This window comes from Clarias gariepinus, chromosome 17 (genome assembly GCF_024256425.1).
Source record: "Clarias gariepinus isolate MV-2021 ecotype Netherlands chromosome 17, CGAR_prim_01v2, whole genome shotgun sequence".
NCBI classification, from domain to species: domain Eukaryota; kingdom Metazoa; phylum Chordata; class Actinopteri; order Siluriformes; family Clariidae; genus Clarias; species Clarias gariepinus.
Window position 1 is genome coordinate 13,435,868 of NC_071116.1, and position 13,824 is coordinate 13,449,691.

General features: G+C 38.7%; 1 protein-coding gene across 1 annotated transcript in view; it reads left to right on the top strand.

The window, feature by feature from the left end:
- The window catches only part of postna (periostin, osteoblast specific factor a), a 35,306-nt gene that overhangs the window by 11,045 nt on the left and 10,437 nt on the right, over positions 1–13,824 (top strand). Inside the window, exons 7-14 of the mRNA XM_053475938.1 lie at positions 3,696–3,840; positions 5,126–5,338; positions 6,048–6,182; positions 7,940–8,088; positions 8,418–8,554; positions 8,981–9,111; positions 9,224–9,354; positions 12,905–13,007. Of these exons, the coding sequence (XP_053331913.1) occupies positions 3,696–3,840; positions 5,126–5,338; positions 6,048–6,182; positions 7,940–8,088; positions 8,418–8,554; positions 8,981–9,111; positions 9,224–9,354; positions 12,905–13,007 (1,144 nt within the window). The remainder of the gene's footprint in view (positions 1–3,695; positions 3,841–5,125; positions 5,339–6,047; positions 6,183–7,939; positions 8,089–8,417; positions 8,555–8,980; positions 9,112–9,223; positions 9,355–12,904; positions 13,008–13,824) is intronic.

Consider the following 13,824-nt stretch of genomic DNA (forward strand, 5'->3'; position numbering starts at 1 on the left):
GGCTGCAAATGCAGGTACTGTAGACATACCTTAAATATACTTGGCAATAAAATAAAACACGAAGAAGCAGGAACAAGATGCCCCACTCCAATGCTGCACTGCTTGCGTGACTGGACGTCCTTCCAGACAAAATTGATCTGAAGAATGTTTTCGGTTCACTCATATTTATAACGTGCAGGTGCACTTCATCAGATGATGTCACCTGACCAAGGTCATATAAGCCAAAAATTTGGAGCGTTTGACACACACATGCTTCACAACCGGCATCACAAAAAGATGATCCCATAGCATTTTCACGCAGCATCTCGTTCCTGCTTTTTCAGAGAACAGGGTTACAGCAACGTAACCCAAAACGTTCCCTTTCAAAAGCTACACTCGATGCTGCGTGAAAATGCTATGGGAACGAGAATACCAACGCTGCCGCACTGCAAGTGTCTGGACCCGCAGGGAAGTGTTGTGTGTGCGCACAATAGCCAAGGAGGTCTCAGACCTAGCTCTGGGAGGCTGACTGGAAGACCTGTGAGCCCGGAGTAGCATGAACATCCAAACTATAAAATCTAACAAATGTGTGCGGAGAGGACCAACCTGCCACATCACACACTTGCTGCAAGGGGACTCTTGCCAGCGCAATAGATGAGGCAATCCCCCTGGTCGAATGAGCCGTAATTCCTAGAGGCGAAGTGTGACCATGCGCCTCGTAGGCTAGGGCAATAGCATCTCTCCAAAGAAGTAACCATAAGAAAAACCATCCAACCAAGGGTCAGAAGCTGACAGGCGCTGACTCTAGTGGTTCGAAAGGGGTGTCAATTAGACCTTCGAGCACAAGTCCCGAGAGAGGACCATCGCTCTAGTGGCGGCTTCAACCGTTTAGCTCCAGATAATAAATGGGCAACTAAAGGGTCCTTTCTCACAGAAACCCCATCAGTCAGAACATGACAAGCTGAAATGGCGGCTACACACGTTCTGAGGGTACTAGGGCATAAGCCCGAGGACAACCTTTCTTGCAGTAACTTTAGCACTGAAAAATTTGGCACTGGACTGGGTCTATATGCTTTGCCATGCACCAACTTTCAAATACACTCTATTTAAGGGCATACGTTTTTCTAGTGGCGTAAAGGTTTCAGAGCTTGGGCCGGGGGTGAAATATTGTCCCCTGCGCCTGAGACAAAAGATCCCTCTTTACTGGAATCACCGAAGGTGAGCCATCAAGGAGGGATATTAGAGACGTAATCTGGGCCACGTATGGGCCATCGAATCTAGACAGAGGAGTCAGAAGGAGTCAGAGAGTAGCAGAGGGGACATTGTGCTGTTTCTTGCAAGGCAAAGAGGTCCATCTCTGCTGCATAAAATCACTTCCAGATTTGACTGGTTACTTTGGGATGGGGTTTCCATTCCCCATGTGTCACAGCCTGTCTGGACAGCAAGTCTGCTCCCACCTTCATATGCCCTGGAATGTACATTTGCCCCAAGCAGAACCTGGTGCGCTAGGTTATTCAAGCGGCGCGAGCACAGTCCGCCCTGGTGATTGTGTATGGGACTACCATAGTATTGTCCACCCACTAGGACATGATAGCCTCTCAACTGCTGTGAGGAAGGCGTCTGCCATTAGCGTCTTGCGATGACAAAACGCAGATAGAGTGGGACCCAAAGTCAGAAACCGGGGTCTGAACCACATAGAAAGGGTACGAAGCCTCTGGTGCGTAGCTTGTATTTGCCTCTAGGGATTGGCCCTCGAGTGAGATCCCCTAGCTCTTAGCCACAACTGAAACGCTCTCATGTGGAGAAGGCCCAAAGGTATCACCGTTGACGCAGCTGCCATGAGACCTAAAGATCTCTGAAAGAGAAGAACAGTCACTTTCTGGTCTAGCGTGATTTCCTTGAGAGTGGATTGGACACGAGCAGGAGAGAGCTGTGTCCGCATTGCGATCAAGTGACACCCAAATATGTGTCCTCTGAACAGGCAAGAGCACACTTTTCGTGGCATTAAGTCTCAATCCTAAGGAACAGAGATGAGCTAGGACGACATCCTGATGTCGAAGCACTAGCACCTGAGACTAAGCCGGAATCAGCCAGTCGTCTATGTAATTCAAAATATGAATGCCCTGGAGTTGTAAAGGAGCTAGAACTGCATCCATGCATTTTGAGTATGTGAGAGTGAGAGAGAGGTGAGAGAGCTAGACCGAATTGAAGGACCCGGTATTGATAAGCCTTGCCCCCGAAAGGAAACCGCAGGAACTTTTTGTGTTGTGGCAATATTTCCATGTGAAAATATGCGTCCTTCAGATCGATTGTCACAGGGAGAACACTTCATCCTTGAAAGGAATTCTATGCGCCCTTCCCCGGGGGGACAAACCCCCCCCCCCCCCCCCCCCCCACGATCCTACATAGGTCTGACTTCTTTAAGACGGATTGCGAAGCGCGGCGCGTCACACCCCAGTCTTACGAGTGGGTGCCCGGCTCATAACACACTCCTTCTGTGCTTCACGCCTTGCGAGAGTCAGACCCGGTCGGGACTGGGTGGCCAACAGTCCCGACTCTTGAGCACGGCAGGGAAGAAATTTCCCGAAGGCTTGTTCATATAATTTCGCCTCCCGAAACCTAGTGATGACGGCGTCGCCAGACGGCGTCGGCCCTGTTCAGCAATTGCATGAGGATTATAGCCTAATTTCAAACTTACAAAAAATATCTCATTTTCCATAAACCCCTCTTGAGACACTGGATGTGAATGGCAACACAGTCTTCTGGAAAGCTGCAGGTATACTCAGCAGCAGCGTAATCACATTAAAAACTGGTTGAATCATTTTCATAATTATGGTTTTGTTCTGTGACATTCTGGGAAAATCAATGAAAAAGTTGAAAAAGTTGGGTGTGGGAAATCAGCTTACCTGCTGGCTGGATTCTAGATATCTTTTCTTTAACACATGTACATGATGAGTACTTTTACAGTAAGTAGACCGCATGCCAACACCAACTATTGTGGCTCCAGAAGTAAAGGCCCATGTTATTAGCCAAATTCAGTGGTGGCACAGAGCAAGCCGTTTCCCATTGGGGGAAATGTTTGAGGATCCAAGTCATGAGCTTGCTGTTAATCTCCAAGTCAACAACAAGTAAACTAACAAGAATCTAGATGCCCTTCTCTCAGTATTTCACTAGTACTTGGACACGGAGCCATAATCAGACTGCCTGCCTCATGTCATTGTCACTGTTGAAACTCAGTCCTCCCATGAATTCCTTAAATGCCTCTCTAATTTAATTAGTTGGAAAAAAAAACAGCCTGCTTTGACCATCACAGGGTATACTGTTTTGCAGGACAATGTACAACCTCATACTGCCCAATGCACCACTTGCACTTTGCAGGGACTTGGCGGAGGGTTATTGCCAAATCCTCAATACACTCCAGACGTATTGGAAATCACTTACTCCAAGTGATGTCCTCATGTATGAACCATTAAAGGAATTCCTGGGAGGCCAGCATTTCAAATGTGAACCAAGTAGTCTGGTCATATTGTAGCGCCGGCAAACTGAGAAAAATTTCCACATAAATACTAGTAAAATGCTAGAATAGGACATTAGATTTGCAAGGGATTATTTAGAGAAATAAAGGTAGTTTTTACTCTCATAACTGTGTTTTCTTAGTCTGTAATAATACTAATTAGATACTGTTGTACTAATACTATATCTTGTTGTCTATGCAGGACGCTATGAGTGTGGACTCAAGCGTATTAGAAAGTCTTAGCAAATCTGGACACTATACTCTCTTTGCTCCAACCAATATAGCCTTTGAAAAGTTAGAGTCTGGTGTCCTTGATCGGATCCTAAATGACAAGACTGTAATTCAAGGTAAGTCCTGAGCATGCTGGCAAATACAGACATTAACACCTAGTAGATATAGATGAGAAGATATAGACGACTTTGGATATTCAGTCTAGGATTGAATCAGGGTTCCCTCCTTTCCACACCACTGTGGATTTTAGACACTCCATCACTGTAGAGGTATGTACATCAAATATAGGGTTAGGGTTAGTTGCGGCTGGGCTTTACCACCCACTCATAAATGAGACATAATATAAAATAAGTTTAATGATTTTACATTGTTACAATTGCTGATGTGGACTTTTATCAATGTTTCAATGTTAATCCATAATGAAAAGTTCACCTGCCAGTTGAAGAGACAGAAATGAGTAGTGAGGGAATTGATGCAGCAGAAGGATTCATTATTTTAGAACTTAAGCCTTTCTCCAATTCCTGGCCAAACCAACTAGACACTTAGTCATCGAAAGATATCAGATCTGCATACTTCAGCATCTTGGAATGGAATAAAACACAGTGCTAGACCTCAATGAGATGGTGACTTTCTGTGTAATATATCAAGTTTGTTTTATGGGAAGGCATGTACTGGGGATGTTAATTACTGCAGGTAGGCAACTGTACAGAGAAAGGCAAATATACAGAGATATTGGATAGGACTTTCCGCTGCCCTCATCCTTAACCCCACCCACCTACACACACACACACACACACACGCACACACACACGCACACACAGTACATAAACAGACAGTGAGAATTAGCAGAGCAGACAGAGTTCCTGGGAAAGTGATAATGTGCATGCAGTAGTTACTGGCGATGTCCAGACAGCGTCAGTACAGGAAGGATATTGTGGGTGTTCACAGGATTACACTGGGCTTTGTGCACTTTGCAGAGCTTCCTGAAAACTTATCTTCCATATGAATGACAAATAATCGAATGTAATTTTAACTTTTTAGTTTGCATGCATTCTCCATTTGCATCCTTTCTCTATGGTAAAATGAGAGTGCCAGCAGGATTTTTGCACTATTTGCTGAAGAAGTTGGTGAATATAAGGTTGTCTGAGGTTAATGCAATAATAAAAGTTCCCTTATGTGCCCAGAATATTTTCTTGAACTGAGTTCAACTGGGTTTGGTTGGCAACCGAAGAATTGGCCAGGGGTACACATCATTTTTTTAAAGAGTTGCCAGATCGTTTTGATTATTAAAAAAGTTATAATTTTTTTTTACAGAAAATGCTTTTGGTGAAAGCTTAATAGCTAGGCTGTTGTTTTAAAAATCTTTCCTTACATGTTATGATTTTTTTTCTTTTTCTCTAGCCTTTTTAAAGTATCACCTTCTGAACACAGTCCAGTGCTCAGAAGCCATCATGGCTGGCACTGCATACGAGACACTGGAGGGGAGTGTAATCGAGATAGGCTGTGATGGTGAAAGCCTCACAGTCAATGGCATTAAAATGGTGTTGAAGAAAGACATCGTCACCAGCAATGGAGTTATTCACCTCATTGATCAAGTGCTCATTCCTGACTCAGGTTGGTGTTCCATTTCTTATATCATCCTTTATACACTATACGTGTAAAAAAAATAAAATAATAAAAAAAAGGACCAGGTAATTTCTAACAGGTTTAATAAAATATAAAAAAAAATTTTTGACCAGTCAGTCAATATTTTGAGCCCCTAAAATAGGTGATTTCAACTAAAAGGTGGTTGTTTAACACATCTAGGTATAAATATCAGCAAATAAAAGCTGAAATTCTGATCTTTTGTGTTAAATGTATTCATTTATTTCAAACCCAAATGTTTTCAGACAAACAAAAAAGCTGTTTTATTGCATCGGGAACTTTTGAGGGGACTACAGATTGAGGACCTTATTAATTTGCAGCAACAGTTCAAGCCACATCAAATTACAAGCACACACTCTTATCAGTTAATAATCACAGGAATGAAAAGTACTTTTAGTCTCTTTTGCTGTTTACTTCATCTTTTTTTCTACCACCTTTATTAGTTTATGCAGCCCATAGGAGTTGGACATTTTGTTTCAGATCAAAGACCAATACATTCTCCTAGGTGTAAATTAACCGACCATAATAACTACATATATACTGTATATAAATCTGTATATAAATATATTTCAGTACATTCAAACTAAATAAAAAAATGTTTAAAACATGATGTGATATACTGCAGATACAGTTTAATGGAATGCTGATGATGAATTAATGTTGTCCCCCCCCCTCCCAGCTAAGCAGGTGACGGAACTGGTTGGTGATTCCCAGAGAATGTTTGGTGACATGGTGTCTGAGATGGGCCTGTCTGAAGCCATGAAGCCTGAGAATGAGTACACACTCCTCGCCCCGCTCGATAGTGTCTTCACCAGTGAGTTTACTATATCATGAGGCACAGAAATAAACAGCATGCTTTTTAAGATTATATATTTAAAATCAAAAAGGTCTAAAAGTCTACTACCAACATAACCTTTTCTAGCGTATTTATATGTATTTTTTTTAAATGCATTAAAAATTATACAAGTAATATTAGGTCAGTTTTATTAGCTGGTGTTAAAATAATAAGCTCCTTAATAATTGCATCCACAGTAGGTCATTCTAGGTCATTTACAGTATGTCTAAGGTGAACTAAAAAGCTACTGTATCTGGTTTAAAACACAAAGGTAAATCCCAAATTCCCAAGTCCCAAATTGTTCTATGGGACCTAATCAATAGCACTACTTGTTGTGTGGAACAAGTGATTGTACACCCTAGCACACTAGCTTTCCACTTTTCTCCATGAAACTGGGAAATTAAAGTTACTAATATTCTAAGTGGAATAAGTGGAAATATAATGAGAAATTTAGGGAATTTACTGGTACTGGTAAGAATTTAGAACTATAGTACAGAACTCTCACCCCTGTTAATTACACTTATGACTTTCAGTCTATAACTGTCGGTCGCCAGCTCCACCAGACACAGTTAGTTAGTTCCACCAGGTTTGGAAGGATATGTGCTGGCAGAGCAAAGTAACTGCTTTAATAAACAAACAAATCTTAATCTGGTAATAATAAGTGGTGTTTATAGAATTATTATATGAAAGCATTATCGCACTTGGGGTTATGCTTGTTGCCTTTGCCTATGAACACATCACAGCCCTGCTGATGTTCAGCACAACATCATGTGCTGTCTTAAGTGATATTGCTCAATTTTATTTATTTACTTCATTGTAAGTGCTTTTTATCCATGCAAATACCAGCACAAATACTAGAGGCTGTGAATTCTCCAGTAATTTCTCATTTATTTATATGATGTCCAGAGATTTTTCTGGCATGATTTTTGTCCACTTGTGCCTTTAGAGGGAAAAATCCCTACCAATCAATACAAAGTTATTTCGACTTATCACCTTCATATCTATGATATGAACATTTTATTCCTGGTAGGAGTGGCCTCATCCAGGCTCATATCTACATTTACTGTACATAATTTGACAACTATGAAAATTGATTAATTAAATGATATGCTGTGTCCTTTACAGTCCCTAGATCTCTATTTCTCTGGAATTCCTGAATCTTTTCACAATATTTATACTCTACATGCTAAAAAGTCTTGAATTCTTTGCATAATTGTGTTGAAAAATTTTCTTTTTGAATGGATTGAAAATTTCCTCAAGAAGCTGACACACAGTGGCGAGCCACAACCCTATTCACCTGCTTTTTGTGGAATGTTTAAAATGTTTTTTTTTTTACCCCTGCCATAATTATTTTTATTTTAAGTAACAAATAAAAAAAAGTTTATATTTGCAAAATACAATGATTTTGTTCAGCCAAAACATTACAAGTCACGTTTTTGTAGTTTTTGCCAATTAAACAAAAATTTACAAGCTTTATTTTTTTTTTAGAGTTTATATTTTTATACACGAAAAACATGTTAAACAGAATCTCCCACAATTCATTTGAAAGGACCGTTAAAATACATTCAAATACAAATGAAAAAAATCTAAATGTTGTTTTATTCTAAAAGTCTACATATAAAATAACAATAGTATGGTAGTTGATTCAGACCTTTGTATTACAACTGTCCATAACAAGTAGCGATGATAACCGGCACTAATCAATACATTGTTTTGATGATCTGTATTTGTTTTAGGGGAAATAATGTCTTTGGATCAGCATCTGCTAAAGATCATTCTTGAAAATCACATCCTGAAGCTCAGGGTCACCCTAAACGAACTTTACAATGGTCAGCTGCTGGAGACCCTGGGAGGGAAGCTGCTTAGAGTCTTTGTTTACCGCACAGTTAGTATCTCTATGTGAATATGTCTTGAAGAACGTAAAGGAATGCGAGTATCTATTTGCTCTGTTCATTACACAACATAAAAGATGATTTACTGATTCATTTAAATCCTATACAATGTATTCTAATTAATTTAACTAAACTCTCTCAATATAACTGTTGCCTTCCCTCCATCTTTTCTTCCTTCCTCTCTTCTCTTATTATTTTTTTTACCTTGTTGAAAATGATTGATTATGCCAATATTCATCATCCAGCTGTTTAACTTCAGCTCTCATTTAATTAGCTATGCCCTAAGCATGTATGATTGATGCATTGCTTTTGTGTGTGCTAGGCTGTGTGCATTGAGAATGCCTGCATGATCCGAGGCAGTAAAGAGGGAAGTAATGGGGTACTTCATTTGATGCGATCATTAATCCAATTGCCAGAGAAGACTGTGTTTGAGCTGCTGAAGACTGATGGACGCTTCACGTAAGTTTACATCAGTTACAACAGTTTATTTCCAGTATTATCATTATCACATAATTACATAATCTAGAAAATGGTATCATGAGTTATATGTGTTGAAGGAGAAATCACAAAAAAGACTCTGTGTAAGTAGCAGGCCTGCTGCTGGTTCAGCTAAGGCAAAGTATTTTAAACAGTTGATATTGTTTATATAATTCTAAAACTTAAGATAAAACCAGGTCTAAAACCTAAAATTGATGCATATTTATTTACATGAAATATAAGGAAGACTCCTGTGATATGTGTAAAGGTGCATAACATCTTTTGCTGTTACCTAATAGCACTTTTCCACCATACTGGAACAATTTATTAGCAAAATGATTACAACCCCCACCACCAAAAAACAGATCAATTACATGAAGCTGTTTTTCCCCCCCTAAAATGCTATAGTATATTCCTGAAGTTGATGGAGAGAGCAGAACTGACTGAGATGCTCAAGCAAGAGGGGTCATACACAATTTTTGCTCCGACTGATGATGCATTCAAGGGGATGTCAGAAGAGGACATGTCACTTCTCACCAGTACATGAATTTTTTCTTTATACAGAGATGTTGAAATTGTCAGAGTAACGATTACAGGACAGATAGATTTCTTTTAACTAAATGACTTACATTTTTCTGCACTTTGATTTAGGTGACATGAACGTGTTGAGGACAATTCTGCTCTACCATTTCAGCAATAGCATCTTCATTAATGGAGGACTGGAACTTGGAGTGACCAACCTGCTTAAAACCATCCAGGGCAACGATTTGCAACTGCTTTCTGTGCGTGGATTTATACTGTATTTTAATTTTGCAAAACATATCCACATTATATATTCAACTACTGGTTTATCTCATACAAACCACTGGTTGGTCAGAACGCTTTTTGCTAGTTTCTGCAACTACTTTTTAGATTTACATTTACATTTAGGTATTTGGCAGATGCTCTTATCCAGAGCGACTTACAAAAAGTGCTTTAAAGTTTACATCACTGGATACATACTTACACTGGGTTAACTAGGATATTAACTAAGTGCCATTAGTTCAACACAACTGGAAAGAATTTATTTATTTATTTATTTTTAAGATAGAATCTGTACGAATTTGGACTTATTACCTATTGATCAGGGTTCGAAAGACATACTTAACTTTCTGAAAATTGACAAATTTGAGCTGTTACTCAGCATATATTTACTAATCAGTTTGTAATTTTGTGGTATACCCTATAACTTATTCTATTTGATTATTTATTTATTTATTTTCTTTACTATTCTTTATTTGTACAAGGCACATTAAACAATACAGTTAAAGTGCCTTAATAAATAGGTTAGTAAAATAGTCTTTAGATAACTTTACTTTATTAAGTAAAATTTTATTGTCTTTAATTTTAAAGGCTGGCAGAATGAAACTACAGGTGTCCAAAACATGAGCAATAGTTACTATATTATTTTCTGTAAATATTTTATTGATCATAACAAATATTACCAAATGCAGTGGACACTGACTTATAAAAGGAAAGAGAAAAAGAATAACCATCAAAGACATAACAGGCTGTGATAAAGGGCTTAGTAATATGACAGGCATAATGCTGACATAAAGGTCCAGGTTATTTAAAGGGCAAAATTGACCTTCTAATCATTTCATAGTCAAATAGGTCTGTATTGTGTGTATGTGAAAAAAAAACATACGTCCTCCTTTTTCTTCTTTAAATTAGTTTTTTCTTGCATTTGTCTTATAAACAAAATTAGGTATTCCCCATTAACCCCTGCTAGCTGTAACTGGTTTCTGCATTCTGATTGGCTAGGACAATGCACATCACCAAAAGGAGCATTACAGGTCATCTTAACTACTAACACTGAAATGGCACACCTGAAAAAGGTGTGAAACAGAAAGAAAATCAAGCATGACAGAATGCAGGATCTGAGCTGTATTTCAGGTGGAAAATTAACAGATACATTTTAGAGGTTCATCAAAAGTTAGTACCACCTCTATCAATTCTGTGTGTTTTTATGTAAAACATAATAAAAATCATAGCTTGTGTTAGTATTAGACAAATACAACCTCAGACAAGCATGCCATTTTCACCATGCAAAAATAAAACCAAAAAGAAAAACTGGCAATATTTAGTAGACCCTTATTGCTTCTACAGTATTTAAGAGATTACGTTGCATCTGGTTGGTGCTAAACATCAGCCAGCCCTTGATTAACTGATCAGCAGAAATCTGTAAAATAATGCATTTTGGCAGTTTGCTGGTCTAGAGCATTGAGGCAAGCTTAGAAATGAGGCGTGTGTTAACACAATGCCAAGAGGAAAGGACATAAGCAGAGGTCTTAGAGAAGCAACTGTTGCTTCACATCAACATGGAAAGAGTTATAAAACCATTTCCAAATAATGTGAAGTTCAACATTCTACAGTGAGAAAGATTAATTACAAGTGGAAAGCATTCAAGACGGTTGCCAGTCTTTCCAGGAGTGGACGTCCCAGCACATTCACCCCAAGGTCAAACCAACACAATGCTCAGAGAAATACAAAAAAAAAAATGATAAAGTATCATCTCAGACACTACAGGCCTCACAGAGCATGTTAAATGTTAAGATCCTTGACAGCAAAATTTGAGACTGAACAAGTACAGTATGTTTGGAAGCGTTGGCAGGAAGCATGACTGAGGTTCGCAAAACTGCATCTGGACAAACCACAAGTCTTCTGGAAAATTTTGTATGGACACATGAGACAGAAATTGAGTTGTTTGGCCCTGATGTCCAGTATCACGTTTAAAAAAAAAAAAAAAAACACATTTTAGCAGAAACGCCACATTACTGACTGTCAAGCACAGCGGACGACGAGTGATGATTTGGGTTTGTTATTACAGTCAAAGGACCTGTGCACCTTACAGTCAATAAGTTAACCATGAACTCCTCTGTATACCAGAGTATTTTAAAGGCAAAGGTGTGGCCATTTGTCTAACAACTAAAGCTTAGCAGAAATTAGGTAATGCAAAAGGACTAAAGCACACCAGTGAATCAACATCAGAATCGCTGAAAAAAAATAAAAAATAAAAAACAAGGTTTTGGCATGGCAGAGTCGAAGTCCATACCTCAACCCAATTGAAATGCTGTGGCAGAACCTTAAAATAGTGAAAGCCTAAAAGCCTCAATTAACTGAAGCAATTTTGTAAAGAGAAATGGGCCAAAATTATTCCACAATGATGTGAGAAACATAAGTCAGTTTTTTCTTTTTGGCGACATTTTTGTTAAATAAATAATGGCACAATGAAGAAAGGTTTATGTTGTTGTACGTCTGAGGTTGCATTTGCCTACTACTAAGACCCACTACAATCAGATGACACATTTATTATGTTTTTAAACTAAATCACATAGATTTATAAGAGGGGGTACTATGGCTCAGTCCCAGCCAGTGCCCAAACCCCAGCCACTGAATGCAGTGCCGGTCCCAAGCCCGGATAAAATGGGAGGGTTGTGTCAGGAAGGGCATCCGGCGTAAAACCTGTGCCAAGTTGTAGTGCGGACTGGGTATTTCGCTGGGTATTTCGCTTATAAACATGATTGTATATAAGACTTAGATTACATTAATGGAGTTCTGTGGGAGAGCTTTAAATGCATGTGTGAAATAAACAAAAGCCTTTAGAACTTTTCAATATTTAAGATTTTACACTATTTACATTACCTAAATTTTAAGGAAAAAGAAAAACCATGCTGGCTCACAAAGAAACCCATATCATACTGTGTTCCATGTACACCACATAGAATGTCTGCGCCATTGTGCCTTTTATATACAATACACAAATTTCAAATGGAATAAAAGTAAGCCATTGTTACTATTTTGAGGTTATTGATGTATTAAAAAAAACAGATGGTTTGAATAATAAATTAGTGATATTATAATAAGTGAGGTTGTTTTGGGCAGAACTGTGGCTAGCACAAAAGATCCAAAAAAACAAACAAACAAAAAAAAAAAGAGCCATGGTAAACTGCCACATTTACAAAACAAAACATTCACAAAACAAACTTTGTGGCAGTTTACCATGGCTCTTTTTTTTCTATTTTTGGATCTCTTGTGTTAGTACTGATACCTTGCACCTCCAGGGTCTGGGGTTGATTCTCGTCTAGGTCGTGTGTGTATGGAGTTTGCATGTTCTCCCAGTGCTTGGTGGGTTTCTTCCAGGTACTCTGGTTCCTCCAATAGTTCGTCGACATGCAAATAAGGTTAAATGGCGTTTCTAAATTGCCTATAGTGTGTGAAATGTGTAAGGTTGGTAAGTGTATAAAGGTTATTATAATATATTATGTAAAGAATGGATTTCTATTTTTGTAGGTCAATAAATCAATTAATGTAAACTCAATCAGCGTGAAAGATAATGACCTTATGGCCTCCAACGGAGTGGTCCACGTTGTGAAAAACTTGCTCTATCCTGCAGGTAAGTAAACATGCATTTACATTTAAGCTGATCAGCCATAACATTAAAGCCACCTGACTTATAGATCTTGTGTAGATCCCCCACCAAAACAGGTCTGACCCATCAAAGCATGGACTCCACAAGACTTCTGAAGGTGTTATAGTGTCTGACACCAATATAGTAACAACAGATTTTTTAAGTCCTATAAGTTGCGAGGTTGGCTCTCCATGGGGTGGGCTTGTTAGTCCAGCACATCCCACAAAGTCAACACCTTGAATTATTTTTTTATGTTACAAAGAATACATCCACATGAATGCAATGACACAAGTTTTCTAATAAAAACTTTGTCCAGAGCTGGCTTGCCTTCTTGGTGGCCTTTTCCCCAGGTAAGCAATGTCACCACTCCAAGCCAGCCACATGTTGTAAGACAAAAACCTGATTTATTAATCCAGGCCACATTTTTTCATTGCTCCAAGGTCCAGATCTGATCCTTACTGTACATGACCACTGTATGCACTTTCAGTGATGCATATGCAGTGTTTTGGTGATCAGTGACACAAATTGGCAGTATTTCCACATAGCATACACCTTCCATCTTAAATACAGTAAGATTATAGATTTAATTTGTGTTCCCATGCTCCAACGTCTGCAAGACATTGTTGTTTTTTATATTAAGTACAACCAGGCCTTACACTTTTGCACACTTTTCGCAAGATACACCAGACTGAAATACTTATCCAGATCAGCATTTGTCCAGCATAAATGTGTTTGTGTATATTGTAACATGAAACAATGGTTGGCAGCTATGGGATTTTTATGTAGTTTATTAAATCTACAG